Source organism: Vanessa tameamea, chromosome 16 (assembly GCF_037043105.1).
Source record: "Vanessa tameamea isolate UH-Manoa-2023 chromosome 16, ilVanTame1 primary haplotype, whole genome shotgun sequence".
Classification (NCBI taxonomy): Eukaryota; Metazoa; Arthropoda; class Insecta; order Lepidoptera; family Nymphalidae; genus Vanessa; species Vanessa tameamea.
The window spans coordinates 3912050-3929104 of record NC_087324.1 but is presented as its reverse complement, the minus strand read 5'-3'; the positions used below and the strand labels follow the sequence as shown (position 1 = coordinate 3929104).

The following is a 17055-nucleotide window of genomic DNA, read 5'->3' as shown; positions in this document are numbered from 1 at the left end:
CTTCTTATGCTGTAATTATGTTTGACCTACAAACAGTTTTTATAAAATTTTAACTCATAATATCATAAAAATATTTTTAGAAATTATATTCGTATTTGTATGATTTTTTTAAATTTATACTTAATCTTGAATAAATAACCCGTAATAGGGTCCACCAGGTAAGCCAGGACCGCGTGGTCCAATAGGTCATACTGGAAAAAGGGGTCCAACGGGTCCTCCTGGTCCAAAAGGACCTAAAGGTCAACGAGGTGATACCGGAATACAGGTACTCAATTGTTTTTTAAAATATAACTTGTATAATATTTAATTATTCACTAATAACAGAAATGAATATATATATAAACCTTATTTATATTAATGAATATTTAAGGGTGAAGCCGGACCTAAAGGCGATGTTGGCATAATGGGCCCAAAAGGAGAAAAAGGCGAAGTTCCATACATTGACGTTAAAAAGGTAATGTTATTCTTATGCAATTATTAGAACAAATTCAATGAATTACTTCCTAAATATTTAGTCATTGTTAATATTTTCATACAGTGTATTGAGAACATGTTAGAATAAACGAAATAATCTTCTCTAAAAAAGGAAACTCATATCTACAAAAAATAACTTATTAAGAAACATTTTGGTACATATTCTATTTGTAGTTAAAAGGTGAAAAGGGGGATACAGGTGAAGCTGGCAAATCTGGTGAACCAGGAAAACCCGGGTCACCAGGAACTTGCGAAGACTCAAATTCAATAATTGTCCCTGGTCCACCTGGTCCTCCTGGACCACCTGGTCGGCCTGGCGTATCAATCACTGGCCCTAAGGGTGAACCTGGAGGAATCCTTACCAGAAGTACATTATATGCTTTCGGTAATAAAAACGGTGGTGCAGGTACTGCTTCATATCGTCACATTTATTATTTTTATTTTGATCATAATTAGAGAGAATAACTTTTTTTCCATTCGTAGATACTTCGAATGAAGATGATGATTTCTACACAGCAGCAACAATCATTTATAAATCAAGCACAGCTCTATTAAAGGTACTGCTTGAATTTTGCGTGTACTTAATTTTTGGTTCTTACTTACTTTTATTGTCTGTGGTGAACAGAAACTAAGCTATTATGAAAACTATCTACACGCACATACAAGATAATAGAGATGATAAAAAGCGCGGAGTTAACTTGTTGACTTCCAGGCAGGATATATTACATACATATATAATAGTATCTAACTAACATGATTGTGTTTTTAAACGTTCAAAAAGAGTAACTACTGAATTTCTTGTCGGTTCTTCTCGGTAGAATCTACATTCCGAACCGGTGATAACTTCACTTAATAACTTGTTAAATGACGATTCAAAAGTGTTTCCAAAAGCCTACTTGATAAAAGTATAATTTGGATTTTTCATTTTAACATATATTGCTCACAAAAATATAGATACGATAAAATCATTATGTTAAAAACGTATTAAAGAGATCTTATCCCTTAAGCTAGCGTCTTTTCCTTGTGACTGAAACCTTATTATAACAATATTATATGAGAAAAACAAACCTTTTCATAATAAAAATAACACCTAATTAGTGTCCGTTATATATATATAAGGATTTTTAGAAGTATTTTACTAATTGTCGTCATTATTAATGTTATATATAATTGTAGTATTATTAAAAATGTAATAGCATGTTTTGTCGTATGTCAAGTACAATATAAAACAAAAAAGGTAATAATGATTGAGTGATAAACTAAATGGAAATTGGTAAATAGAAATTATATTTTTTTGTTTCAGAGAACTTCGATTACTCCACTGGGAACTTTGGCTTATATTTTAGAAGAAAACATTTTATTGATGAGAGTTGAGAATGGATGGCAATACATTATAGTAAATATTTACGTTATTATACTAACTATCAGTAATTTGTTACTTTTGTTAAATATTTAAAAAGTAATCTCAATATTTAATTTGAGAAAAAGTAAAAGTAAAATATCTACTTGATTTCGCAATAAATTACCTTAAAATACTAATAACGTTGCAATTTTGTATGATATCCTAATTTATTATTGATTGAAAGACATTCAATTTAAATTACTGTGTGATATTTTCTATTTTTTTTATTATATAAGTAGGTGAACGAGCAAATGGGACATCCGACAGTAAGTGGTCACCATCGCCTATCGCAACGATATTATAATATATACATATACATAATATATACATGATAGACAATGGCGCTGTTAGAAACATTAACCATTCCTTACATCACCAATGCGCCATCAATCTTTCGAACTAACATGTTTTATCCCTTGCTCCTGTAGTTACACTGGCTAACTCACTCTTCAAACCGAAATACAACAATACTATAATGAGTACTGTTATTTGGCGTTGGAATATCTGATGGAATGGTACTTATCCAGACATGTTTCCACAATGACTCACAGAAAATACTTCTAATTTTAATTAATTTTAATTTCTAATTGACTCTTTTTTATATTAAACAGATGGGCTCATTCCTTCAAACTAGAGAAAGTCATACAAGTACTACCCCGAGGCCAAAATATTACAACCCGCCTGCAACATCCACGTCGCCGCCGCTAAGAGACGCTCCATATACAGACAATTATGTAAATATAATCAATATATTTCTGACCATCACTACTGATATTATTGAAAATTATAATTAAAGCGCCTATAGTGCTTTACTAATTTGAAAAACAATTACAGCAATTTTTATGTGCAAAAGACTATTATGCAATTAGTAAGTTCATAGAATATTATACTACAAATTGGAAACCTACTTAAACTTACTTTCGCAGATCTATAATAAAGTGTAATGAAAAATATGTGCTTCAATTAAAATTTTAAAAATATCAATTCATAATTGATATGGGGTATAAATTATATTTATATCGAAACTTTTTCTTTGTTAATATAATGCGCCGATGCGAAGCCCGGGGCGAGTCGCTATGTTTGATAAACAAAGCGAACTATTCAATGTAGTTAAAATGCTTTAAATAATAATTGTACTAGAACATTATACAAATAACGCAAAAAAAAAACAAAGTATTAGTTACTTGGAATCTATGCTGCGTGAATGCCGAAACTTTCATCAATATATTATTTCGGTACACATTACAATGTTATTTACAAAATGTGGTTACGTGCTATTTAGGAATTTGAGTGGTTATTTTAAGAATATACATCAATTTGTGGTTCCGTACATAATTATGACTAAAATGTAGTTTCATTATAGATTCAGTGGGTTGGTACCGAACGAGGTTATTTTGGTCAAGGTTTTAATTAATGAAAGTTTATTTTGTCATATAAATTTTAGTACAATAATTTTATTCATATATGTAGATTAATAATTTATTTACTTAAAATTAATAATATTAAATCTTGACTGCGTCGAACGACGTCATATACGTTGCGTCTCGCTTAATCCAAAATTGTGTTGTTTCTGAGGTTAGATCTTTTTTCAAATTCATATCCAAGTGTGTTCTCTTCAAATAATACAAAGGTATATTTTAAAAAGAAAAATGAATGGTGTATTACGTTCACAAACGCGGTATTTTCTGTCCGGGTATTAAAAAAAATATCACATATCACGCACGCAGGCACATTAACTCTCCTTATAAAATTAATATTAATAGGTTTATTATATTTATTATTATTATATTAATATTAAGATTTTATAAGGATATTTAGAATATATTAATAATATAAATTAATACTATATTTGAAGACTTTATTTACAAGCGCATCGGATCAAAACTAAATGTTTATACGTTAAATCTAAGGTATTTCTATAATAGCTGATCGTATATATATCATAAATAGCACTGAAGTGTCTGTCTGTGATTTAAAAACAACTGTCTCCCTTAGGCCAATATGACAATTTGTCATTTACAAAAACAACAGACATTTTATTTTATTTTTATCTGTATATGTTTGTCCAGAGTAATCTTTAAAGCGGCTTAAAAGTACAAATTAAAAAAAATATTTTTAAGAGTATGCCAAAGTACCAGATTAGTCTTTATTTCATCAAAATCGGTTAAGGCTTTCGAAAGATATATAATATTGGGTAGGTATATTACATAGATACATTTTTGTAGTACATTATTTTAGGCTTATATTTTTTAAAGTATTGAAATTTAGGTCTCTCTGTGATTTCCGAATAAAATTAGTGACTTACTAAAACAAACATTTTGATTTATTGTTTTTAAACTATATTTCTAATATACATTATGTAGATAAATATACGATACGGTAAAATGGCAAATTTTGACGGATTTGCGTATCAAACTCAATTCTAGGCTGATAGTAAATATCGAGTTTCTTGGTTCTCAGTAGGATCTATATTCAGAACCGGTAGTAGCTTAAAATGTATTCTTAAAATGCAATGACATTTAAATTTCAGTAAAGCGTATTTTAATTTTGATTTATATTATGGAGTCGTATAAATTAAGCATTTTTAATATCTTTATTATAAACACAGAACGAAAAGTTTATGAAAATATATCTTTTTTTCTAGATACGACTAGTTGCATTAAACGAACCCTATCCAGGTAATATGGTAACTTCGATAAACAGAACAGGCCGAAGCGCTGCCGATCAAGAATGTTACAATCAAGCAAAGAATTCGCAACAACCAAGTTCCTTTGTAGCTTTCCTTGCCAATAAGTAAGTATTGCAATTTAAAAAAAAACCACTAGAAAAAGGTTTTATATCGATGGAAATATAAATAGTTTAAATAAAAAAAAAAATATTATTAATGGACAGAACTTTTTATCGTTATTTAATATCACAATGATAAATAAAGTATAAGAGACTTGGTGGTTGGGCTTTGTGCTAGCCCGGCTGGGTAGGTGCCGCCCACTCATTATATATTCTACTGCCAAACAGCAATACTTAGTATTATTGTGTTTTGGTTTGAAAGTTAACTGATCCAGTGTACTATATGCACAAGGGATATAACTTAGTTCTCAAGATTAGTGACGCATTGAAGAATTATTAATATTTCTTAGAGTACCAATGTCTGTGGACTGTGACCTATTAGCCTATTTTCCAGTCATTCTACCAATGACAAAAAAAAAGAGAAAATTAAATAATTAAACACAATTTTAAATCAAAGACAACATGTTTCTTATCCTCATTGCGTCGGTAGAAATTAATTATAAGAAATGAATTCGAAATTCAAAAATCAGAGTGTTATTACAAATTGCAGTAACAGTTACGAATTAACATATTTGTTGAGTTTTAGATTCGTCTGTTTTCGTTCCCCGAATCCACTTCATCATCACCTAGATCCTACTAGATGTTCAGAAATTACTTTTACTACGAAAACTTGCCCTCACAAATCCATTAAACTACGTTCATTTGAACTAATGTTTATAAATAAAACGGTAGAACATTCTAGAATTCTTAGTACTATCGTATAATATATAACATTTTGTGATTTAGTATGAAATTTTAATAGTATTTGTGAATTTATTTTATTTGGAGTTCCATTTTTATTTTAAGAATTATCATGAGATATCATTGACATGACATCATCACCACAAATGTATCAGCATCAGAAATACAATTAAAACTTTAAATCTCAATTTCGTGTTTTTTTATAATAAAAATAAATGTATATTAATCTTCATAACGTATGCGAAATAAAGGCATAAACACGAAGAAAAAATTAATAAATCGTTTGATTTATCCTTCATTTCAATAATTTATTCTGTGTAGAAGTCAAAATTACCTTAAGTTTTTTTAATCATAATTATAATTACAAACTTTTTGATGACCTCCGTGGTCGAGTAGTGCTTACACCGGTTTTCATGGGTACGCCACTCCGAGGTCCCGGATTCGATTCCCGGCCGAGTCAATGTAGAAGAAGTTCATTAGTTTTCTATGTTGTCTTGGGTCTGGGTGTTTGTGGTACCTTTAGCTACTTACATTGGGATCAGAGTAATGTATGTGATGTTGTCCAATATTTATTTATTTATTTATTTTGTCTTGTTTTAGGGTTGAAGATCTCAGATCTATAGTTAAAAGGTTGCGCGACAGAAACGTTCCGGTAGTTAATTTGTACGGAGACGTACTCTTTGATTCGTGGTCCAATATGTTTAATGGATCCGGTGCACTGCTGGCCAAGTCAAACATTTACAGTTTCAGCGGTAAAAATGTACTGATCGATCCGACTTGGTAAGTGCATTGTACACTAACGACCATATAAAGTATATAACTTTCATTTTAATATTTTTAATTCGAAATTTTATTTCTAGAATTTTCGGCATGATTTGATGTTTAACATTTCAGGCCAATTAAAGCGGTCTGGCACGGAGGTAATTCGTTTGGTATTCGTACACCAAGGACGTATTGTGAAGAATGGCAGAGCGACAGCCCGCTTAGTATTGGAGCGGCTTCGTCGCTAAAGAGCAATAGACTTTTAGAACAAGAGCAGTAAGTTATTTATGTATGAGTAATTACAATAGGTACTTTGCCCGTCTTAGGCAGCACAAAAAAAATAAAATTTGACAGGTGACAGGTTTGACAGTTTAATCACTTCACATTCAATCTTACTAATATTATATTATATATACAAAGGTTTGGATGGATGGATATTTGATACTCATTTATGCTAGAACGTATAAACAGATACGAATGAAATTCGACAGAGTTATAATCCAGCACATGGGTTAGTTTTTATCTCAGAAAAATGTACCTAACACCTGACCTATACGCGTTCAAAGCCGTGTCCAGAAACTAGTATAATATAAAACAGATGTTTTTAAGCGGCACCTTTATCAAAATAATGTACAAATGTCTAACTCGAACAAGCCATTAATCTAAACGGCTTTTGTTTATATTGTCAGAAGACGTAGATGGACAAGGGTTTACCGTTAAAACTTGGATATTATACCCTCGTGAAATATGCCTGGAATACATATATTATTATGTATCATTAATTACAGCGAAAATTATACAGTTATTTGGGTATAATTTATATACACTGTTATTATTCTCATTTCACTTTAATGACAGTTTATATAGATAGCTTTATAATAACGACCACAAGGAGACAATTAAAGCTATATCATAAGATATTATAAAAATATATAAATATATACATGGTATGAAATGAAGTCGCTTACCGCAGTCTGTATACTTATATCTTTTAAAATACGAAACGAATTTTATTGCGGTCTTCATCAATAACCGGACTGATTCAAGAGTTTGTATAATTTAATAAAATATAGTAGATAAAAGCCGAGAATTTCAACTTTCGAAGCCGTAAAATATTAGGATTTACCGTAGTTCGAGCTTTTACAGTAACATATATACCTCTTATTGTACTCGTATGAAGTTGGGATACCCATCCCAAGCTACCCAGCTAATATAATAAAAAATCAAAGTCAATGACCTTGAATAGTGACAATTTATTTTTACATACATATGTCGATTGTATTTTAACATAATCTGACTATAATTTTTGCAAATTATCCAACACTCAATCTTTTCCAACAATTCTTATTTATAAAAAAATACTATTACATGCATCATGGTTTAGCTTATAATATTATCTGTATTATTTAATTTGAAAAATTTAAGGATTGTTAAGTAGCTACACTTCTAATACCACTTAATTCTAAACTTCGTCATGCAGTAAATAACGTTGATGAGCTTGTTTAGGTCTAATTACGCTAAGTAGATTATAGAGGGTGAATGGACTTGAGTCGATAAATATTTAAGGCTAACAGCGATCAATAGTCCGCTGTCATTTTACATATATTTCCAAAACAGAAATTTGCAACACCATGTATAAGTAACAAAGCTTGCATAAAATTAATTGTTAGACTACTTTATATGAATACTTATACATACAAGAATGTACTAAAGAAAATTATAGTATTTTCTTCGCCAGCCTAGAGGCATTCGAAACTATAGTAAAATAAATTTGAGAGCATATGATTACTGAAACCTATTATAGAATTACATATAAGATATGTTGTTACTGTTAATATCCTATTAATATATATCTATAATTACACTTTATTGATATTTATCAGATATCACAAAATATTAGTTCGCATTCATGTTCGAAAATCAACATATGAGAGTACATGTTTTTTTTTTTTTAAATATATGTTAACTGTAACGTATAGTTCGATTCTGTCAATAATGCTGATATCTAAATGAATATTGTTTGTCTATTTCAGATACTCTTGTGACAATAAGTTAATTGTTCTATGTGTGGAGGCTACTACTAACGCACACAGGCATATCAGGCATGCTCACCCAAAGTAAGTAAAAAATATTTACTTGATGCCGTCATCGTGTTATTAAAAAGTGATTAAATAATTTTATATGTTATTTTTGTTTCAGATCAAGAAGACGATTAGAAAATTACGAAAAATTTGACAACCGAATACCGCGCTTATAGTATAGTATTTTTATGAATATTTAATAAGGTTTATACTTTTTATGCAACTGAGTGTAAGCGTTAATCATAACGTAGTCATTGAAGTGTAGTATTATAGGGGTAAGTTTTTTGAAGTATTTATGAAGTAAAACTTATTTTGAAATAAGAAAGAATGTAATATTATATAATGAAAACGCTTACTTAATTTACGTTATTATAACATACTCAGTTCATTATGTTAATATTATTATAAAACAGTCGTTTTTACTTATTAAGTATTTATTACGGATAAGTTTTAAATAAATTAGAAGTAAACTTGCGTTTATATTAATCAAAACCGGTTAATATTAAAGAAATGTTTTGTTTAGTCTAAATGTGTATTAATATAACATATTGCGTACTTTAAAAGATAAAATATAATAATTTAAAAATAAGGTTTGACTGTCTTATGTTCGCAAGTGTGGACGCGTCTTTACAGATATTCGATAACAATTAATTATCTATTTTTAAGGTTTGCAGTTATACTACTTTTAATTAACAATTATAAATAATTAATTTCGAATGTCAATCATCAACGCTTAAATAAATTCTAAAACAAATTGATTGATTGTTCGATTGTTTTGAAAAAAATGTTGTTTTTTTACGCAAAGGAGCAATAGGCTCATCTGATGGAAAGTGATTACCACCGCCCAAGGACATCTGCAACACCGGGGGGCTTGTATGAATGAGTACGCTCTTTTCTTGAAGTTTCCCAAGTCATATCGGTTCGGAACAACCGCCGGCGAAACCTGGTTCCGCTGAGTGGTTGTGCAAAGCAGAAAATATCTTAAAAATCGCGTTGTTGTGGATTTTGACGAGATGTCCGAAGGTGAAATTCAGCAACCGGGATTAATCCAAACAATTCCTCGGAACATTCCCCGTAAAAAAATCGCTAGAAGATGCAGAGTAATCCAACATCTCTACGCAAAGCCAAAGGATCAAGCAAATCGGAAAGGGCTTGATCGTTGATAATTCGAGCCGCTCTGCGTCAGTCAAATGGAAGGAGCTGGATTACCAGTAGGGGAGCACCCGCCCAGAGATGGGCCGACGGTAAATACTGTCTTGCCTTGTTGAGCACAACGAGCTTTTTGATGCCTGTCTGGCTTTACCAACGAACGAGAAAGAACGAGGCTCGAAACATCAATGCCAAGTATCCCGATACTAGCTGTGGCGGCTATCGGAATGTTCTCAAATCGATAAGATACATGGTAATTTACTTGCGTCTTTTTGGGGTTGAAGTGAACTAGGTTTAGCTGGCCCTATAGATTCGCAGATGGTTGTCGCAGTCTACTCCCAGCCAGGTAATCAATAGGTCCTGTCCTTCAAGGTAGCTGACGCGTCGAGAGCACATATCATCTCTGACGTAAACGTACACCCCAGCTCCTGGTACAAACAAATGTTCCAATTTGTACCCTGAGTAAAACAGAAAAATGGTATCGGTAGGAAATGATACAGATATCCTCTCGTATTTTTTAAAAAAAGCAAAGCAATGCCGGCTTCGCCGTCTCAAGGTGAAAGTAAACGGCGTTCAGGTTGTGTCCCCTTATGTTGCAGAAGTCACAGCAAAGCTGGGCTAGTAGGGGTTGCCTTATCATGCCTGCTCCGCTTGCCCCGAACAGTGGCATGCGCAAAATTAACACCCCCTCCCAGTATTCGGTGGGCAGCCTGGGCATCCCTACTCAAGTGTACTGCGTAGGCTGTATATCCTGGGCATGGATACCCAGAGAGGGATTCTCTACTACAATCGCTGATCCTAGGGTAATGTAGCCTAGTTCTGCACAACCATCATGTTTAGGGGAGGAGGGGGATCGGGCCTCCGGGACTCTTACATACCGGACGAAACGCGGTTGCATAGCTACATTCGGCTGCATCCCCAAGGTATGCGTAGCATAGCACTGCCCCTATAATTACAAAAAATAATTTATATCTCTTTTTATTTATTTATTAATTATTTTTGTAATACCTATAATAATCATAATTTAAGGCTTTCGTATTAATAAGTTTTATTTTGTATTTTTAATTTGATCACTGTTCCTATTCAAATACTTTAGCAACTCTAAGCTTTTTGTATTTTTACATCCGTAAAGAACAGACTTAAGACTATGAGAAACCTATGTTTTTTTTTTTAAATATATTGTAATTATAGAACCCCATTAGAGGGGAGTCTATATCTAAAAATATAAAACAACATTATTAGCTATGAAATTTAGGTTTAGAATCGAGAATGAAAGATCAATAATGAACTGTCAAATTTCAGATTTTTTATTGTCCAAGTCAATTTCCCTCGCTAACAGAAGTATAGGAATAGATTATAATGAAACTTGTTTATCTGAAAATGAATTTTCACAGAGAAACAGGATGAAATAAATAGAAATTGAACGTGTACGAGCTGTTATTATTAAGCGTTATTAAAATTAGATAAGATTCTTAACAACTTGTAGGTGCCATAAATGTTTTTTTACGATCAAATTTGCAAGATTATAATAAAAAATTAAGTACTATGTGATTTGTTTTAATCCTCCTTAAAATTTTCCTACCTTGTTTTTTCTTAGTAAATACCATCAGAATAGCCTTTATCGACGATCATCAAATTACAATAATTATTATTTATTTACAATATTTGTTTTTATTTATTTATGACAATATGCTTAATATTCATGATGCATATGTTTTATATGAAGTGTTTAGAAAGATTACGATAAATACAATTAAATTATAAATGCGAAAGTAACTCTGTCTGTTTACTGAACTATTTATATGAAATTTGTTACTGAGATAGTTTGGTTCCTGGGGAAGGATATGGGCTTTTTATTAAAATAATAATTATTATTATGATAGATGTAAAATCTTCTTTTTTCACCACTACTACGACGCTCACGCACACTTTTTAATTTGTAACATTAACATTGATTTTACACTTGATTGGCGGTTTGATAAGTGACTTTAACATGTTTTTTCATGACAACCTGTGCGCGCATCATAAAAAATACACACACACTCATATTTTTATCATAACGCGTCAAAAGTATAAATACAAAAACAATAAAAGTACATAACACGCAGAGCCGGGAATGGCATGTTCGATATTTGAAATATTCCTATAAAATTTTTAATTATTATGCATACAAAATGCATGCTTATAAAAACTTTAGCCGCCGGCACGCTCCACAAACTCATTTGTAATAACAAAGTCTTAATACGAATGTCGGATGGTAGTTTGTAATAACTGGACGGTCTAACTGCCTTTCGAGATTTTCTTTGCTCTTTTATTTGACCTGAAATCAAGAGCTCATGCCAAATTACAAGCGCAGATACGTCTTTTGTATACTGAGATTTGTACTTACTTTTTTATTTCATTAAATACGATACTGGTGTAATGTAATGTAACGGTGTAATGTTCCCGGACTTTTACCTGGAACTCTTTATAATGAGAATGTATGAACAACAAGAATTTATGTAATAGTATATTAAAAAAACACACAAACATTATTACGTCACTTGCAGACTTATTCTCATTGCTTAAAGGGTAACTTAATTTTATAATAGATAGGAACAGCCACGTCTAAATGCTAGCTCATAAGAATGCAGATCCTAACTCTCGGTTCAATCCCTGTGTTGAGCCAATAAAAATTGATTATTATATATTATATACACGCGAATTAAAATACGTGAAACGTGTTGCTTCCGAACTCGTTGCAGTCTTGCTAGATTTTACGTCCCATCGGATTATAATTAATGCACTATAATAATTCCGTCACGGTTATTCTCTCTTGAGGATGCCCTCTGTGACCGAAATCAAAATCCGAGTGGTTCCATTTCGGACAAACGTTTTGTAACAAAATTAGTGTTTTTTTTTATGATATCGGTAGGCGGACGAGCAACAGCCCATAGACAATGGCATTGTAAGAAATATTAACCATTCCTTACATCACCAATGCGCCACCAACCTGTACTTACACTGGCTCACTCACCCTTCAAACCGGAACACAACAATACTGAGTACTGCTGTTTGGCGGTAGAATATCTGATGAGTATCTGTTTATAATTTTTCTCTTATTCTAGGCGGTAAAATAAAACACTGTGAGAAAAATTGTTTGTGTTGCACAAAAAATGTGCCACGTGTACCCTAAGTCACATTTAGGCAGCGAGTGGGAGATCTCAAAGCCTTAAAAGAGAAGAAAGCCTTAGCCCGTTGGTGAGATATTTTAAGGCTGTTTATATAAGATACGTTAAGAATACTTTACCTTTTTTTACTTTTAATAATAAAATATATTTGTTTTATGTATAGTTAATATAGAAAGAAGTTCATACAGAAATATATTAATTGATGATTACTATATAAGCTACTGGTTTTCGCCCGTGTATTCGCTCGCGTTGTAGGGTTTGGTTGTCAGGTGTGAGGCATACAAAGCCGTAGTAGGCTCTAAAATTGGATTCACTTACTTTTAGCGTAATAATAAAATAAACGAACAAGGAACAGTCTGAATGCATCTTTACTTAAATCTCTTTATATAAGACTACGTTTTAGGAATGGTCATCAGGTATTATTCATAAAAAGGTATGTTCTTCTTTGGAGTTTAAGCTTGCTCCGTACAAAATTTCACTAAATTCCTTCAGTGGTTTGGCCGGGAAGGAGCAACAGACAGACAGACATAGTTACTTATGCATTTATAATATTAGTATAAAAACAAAATTTACTTTATTCAAGTAGATTTTTACAAGCACTTTTGAATCGTCATTTAACAAACTATATTAAGTGAAGCTACCACCGGATTCCACCGAGAATAACCGGCAAGAAACTCAGTAGCTACTCTTTTTCAACATTTAAAAACACAAAGTCATGTTAGTTCAATACAATTACATAGTCAACAAGTATAGATATAATAAAAATAACGTAAAACATATATTTTAAAAAAACTTGTAGCACAGAGACTAGAGGTAGTTCTATGAAACAATCCAACATTTGCAAAATTAAATAAATTAAAAATCGGTAACATTTTAACGAAACCATAATTTTTGTTTGGTTAGTACTAAAGTGTAAGTATTGCAGAGAAAGCATTTAAACTCGTTGGGAATGGTAAAAGCTACGAGTACTCCACTCATTGCCAACACTGAACTTAAATTCAACTCTACTTTACATCATGCACCGCCCCCTCTCGCACAGAAACGAAATTTTAAAAGCGATTTTCACATTTCTACTTTCTAAAAGATTAAAATTTCACAAAAACATTACAGATATTAATTTATTTATATCTCTTATATTTAGGTAAGCGCAAAAAATATATATACTATTTTAATTACTATATTTTTTTATGTTTGGGCCGGCACAATGCTGTCTGCTTAAAATATAAACAATATTACATTATAACATCTCGGTTTATTCATAAAAACATTTTATTTCTTCTAGTACGTTTTATACAAATTTGATATTCTATTTAAACTATTATTAATACATTACAAATATTTCCGCTGAACTCTTGCAATTCGTTAAATTAACAAACTAAGTAATACATATACAGTTCCCGTCAACAAAACTTCTAGTTCAAACGGAAAGTCAGAAACACTAACGATTACAAATTTGGCTGAACTCCAACCGCCAATCTATTACAATACCTACTCTCATTCACACTAACAACCATTTAGAACTCTATGTATGTGACAGTAAAGTTTAGAGGTAACCAATTAACGTGTTATGGAATAAATTCATAAAATGCGTAAAACGGACGTGGACGAAAACAATTGACAAATTGTGTGATTTAGCATATAGTTAAAGATAGCATCTGCCGATATTATCCGCCAAAGATGACGACAGAATGTTCTTATAACTCATTTATTATACTGCTAACATCAATCGTCCGTCATCCCGTGTTCCAGTTTGAAGCGTGACTGATCAACTCACACTAAGTTACAAGAAATATAATCATTGTAATGAACACATTGACACATTGCGTAAAGATTTTATATTTTTATGGGCGAAATTCATTTTTTTGCCTTTAGTGGTAGATTTTTGTTTAAAATTTAACAGCTTTTAAACAAATTAACTAATTGTTTTAAAAGAGTATTAAGTATTTAATCGGTTAGGTCCATAATTTTATCGATAGAACGTTTTTCTCTAGAACTTTCTTCCGATAGCATTCTCCACGATAACGGTCTTAATTTTTTTTTTTGTTTTTGGTTCACACATCTCATGCCCCTATATACCCTTATATGTATATATTTATATCTTTTTATTGGTATATTTAGTATTAAGCAATAAAAATATTAACAAAAACGTTTCTTATTTAAATGAAGTCATCGTTCATAATATTAGTCTCGAGTTATTTTAATAAAATCAAATAAATTATTAATCCGGTCAAACAATTTTAGTTGAATATTTTTCTTATCGAATGTACATTCGACAGCATCGTAAAGCTACTGATGATAAAGATTTGAATATAACATTAGCTAATATCTGATATAGCGTATTTTGTATGTTGAGTTAAGATCGTTATGTACAAAAATGCTATAAATTTGTACGTGCATTTATTTGATAGGGTCAAATTGTATACATTTACAGTTAAGTCAACATTTTTCCTATTCTTAAGCATTAAAATGTTACCAGTGACATTTCAAATACAGATAAACATGTTGTTGCAGGCTTTTCTCAGACATTTTGGAGATCTATAAATCTCACATACAAAGCTTTTTGGATCTTTTAGAGTTTTGGCAGCGTTTTCTTGGAAATGGTCGGAAGAGATAATTTCTCTCCAATTACGTTGACACGACAAGGTATATCGTAAAAGCCTCGTTGTGTTGTAACTAACAAGCTAGCTAGTCCTAGGTTCAAGCTTCGCCCAATTTAAAGTTGTTGATTTTTTTTTTTAATAATTTTGAGGCACAACCCATAGTTTGGATGTTGACAGTGTTTATATTTCCGTGCCTACCATGTAGTCGTTAGTGTGAAGTTTTCCTATTCTCTTAGCTGACTGAGTGAGGGAGTTTACGGTGCAATTATATATGCGTACAGTCTTGTGAACTTCTACACTGCTGCGCAGCTAGTAGCCGCAGCCGAATGACAGGTGTCTAAAGTGGTCAGTTGGATAATATAGTTATCATCAACATTAATCGTCAAAAATCCACAATATACACATAAGTTTTATAGCATTTTCCGTCTTCAACATATAGCCTGTCAAAATGCGAAACTACCACCAATCAACCCAACTCACTCACTCATGGAAGAAATAAACAAATGAAACTTACCTCTGTATTGTCCTAAGAGTTATTCCAACACAAATGTGATGAAATAAAATATTGTTCTGATACCGTTTACCTTCGGTTTTAAATTAATTAGCATTAAAACTTTATTCTGTAATTTTTAAATGAACGAAGAAGAACAGTATAGAACTGTTTTTTCCCTGCTAGGCAAAGCCTCTTAAACAGCGTCAATGCGGCTTGAAGCACATGTCAGAATTTCATTTGATACATGACGGTTACGTCACGATTATAAACATAGATACCAATTATTATATACACGAAAAAAAGGCAGACAAATTCAAATGAACCCAGAAGGCTGATTTTTGGATATCTTGTTGGAGTGATCGACATCAATTTCCTATGTGCGTTCGCCACCAGCTTGTAAAAAGAATTAAATTTCGTTTTTTTTTGCGATAACACGTGTAGTATGAGAACTATGATAAGATACTTTTTTGTTGCTTCATTTACGTTCTAGAAGTTTGTCTAATACATTTGTAGCCTACCATTCATTGTTATTGAGACAGCTAAGCTGATAAAAAAAAATATAGTTTTTTTTGCTATTGTCATTGATCGCGCCAATGATTGAAGATGGAGAAATGAGAAGAGTATTTTGCTCTTGAATAATGCAAATTAACATAATATTTTATTTAAATAATTTATATTATTATTTGACGTCCAAGTCTCCAAGCGCAATCTTCTCTTTTTTTAAAAATGACGTCTCGCCGTAATTAATTTTGCACACAGCAAGGAGGTTTTATTTGGATCGAACAGTCAACATCATTACATAATATAAAACAAAGTCGCTTACCGCTGTCTGTCCCTATGTATGCATAGATCTTTCAAATTACTCAATGGATTTTGATGCGGTTTTTTTTAATACATAGATTGATTCAAGAGGACGGTTTATATGTATAAAACATGCACAATATAGCTGAGAAACACTGATAATTTTAGAGGTTTCTGAAGTGATGTCGTAAAAAACACATTTTATGCGCTTACATTGCAAACGCTGGCTGAACCCTACTAGATAGATCAAAATAATGTACTACAAATGCCGCGATGGTATATATGCATGCCACATAACCAATTTTTATCCATATTTACTTTTTACGAGAAATAATGGCATATTTTCGAAGCGATTTTAAGCAATGTAGCATTAATCCTTATCCATTTAATAAAGATCAAAATAGCCCTTTAAAAAATGTAATTTAAAATAATATTTTCAAAGATATTACAGACTTAAAAGGCAGAGACATAGTTATCGGTTTGTATTGTCTGAAAAAATGTGAAAGTTGTAAGACATTCTGTAGTATATTAGTGGCAGCATTGCACCCGTGCGAAGCCGGGGCGTGTCGCTAGTCTTCCATATATTAAGCACAAG

At 31.6% G+C, this 17055-nt stretch overlaps 1 protein-coding gene across 7 annotated transcripts in view; it reads left to right on the top strand.

Moving 5' to 3' along the window:
* The window catches only part of LOC113393962 (collagen alpha-1(XVIII) chain-like), a 105448-nt gene extending 94528 nt beyond the window's left edge, over window positions 1–10920 (top strand). For all 7 annotated transcript variants that reach the window (XM_026631106.2, XM_026631103.2, XM_026631104.2 and 4 more), the window contains 11 exons: window positions 149–265; window positions 371–454; window positions 649–880; window positions 958–1031; window positions 1778–1870; window positions 2488–2610; window positions 4521–4669; window positions 6005–6184; window positions 6299–6442; window positions 8200–8283; window positions 8366–10920. In XM_026631106.2, the coding sequence (XP_026486891.2) occupies window positions 149–265; window positions 371–454; window positions 649–880; window positions 958–1031; window positions 1778–1870; window positions 2488–2610; window positions 4521–4669; window positions 6005–6184; window positions 6299–6442; window positions 8200–8283; window positions 8366–8423 (1338 nt within the window). In that variant the 3' untranslated portion in view covers window positions 8424–10920. The remainder of the gene's footprint in view (window positions 1–148; window positions 266–370; window positions 455–648; window positions 881–957; window positions 1032–1777; window positions 1871–2487; window positions 2611–4520; window positions 4670–6004; window positions 6185–6298; window positions 6443–8199; window positions 8284–8365) is intronic.
* The last annotated feature ends 6135 nt before the right edge of the window (window positions 10921–17055 follow it).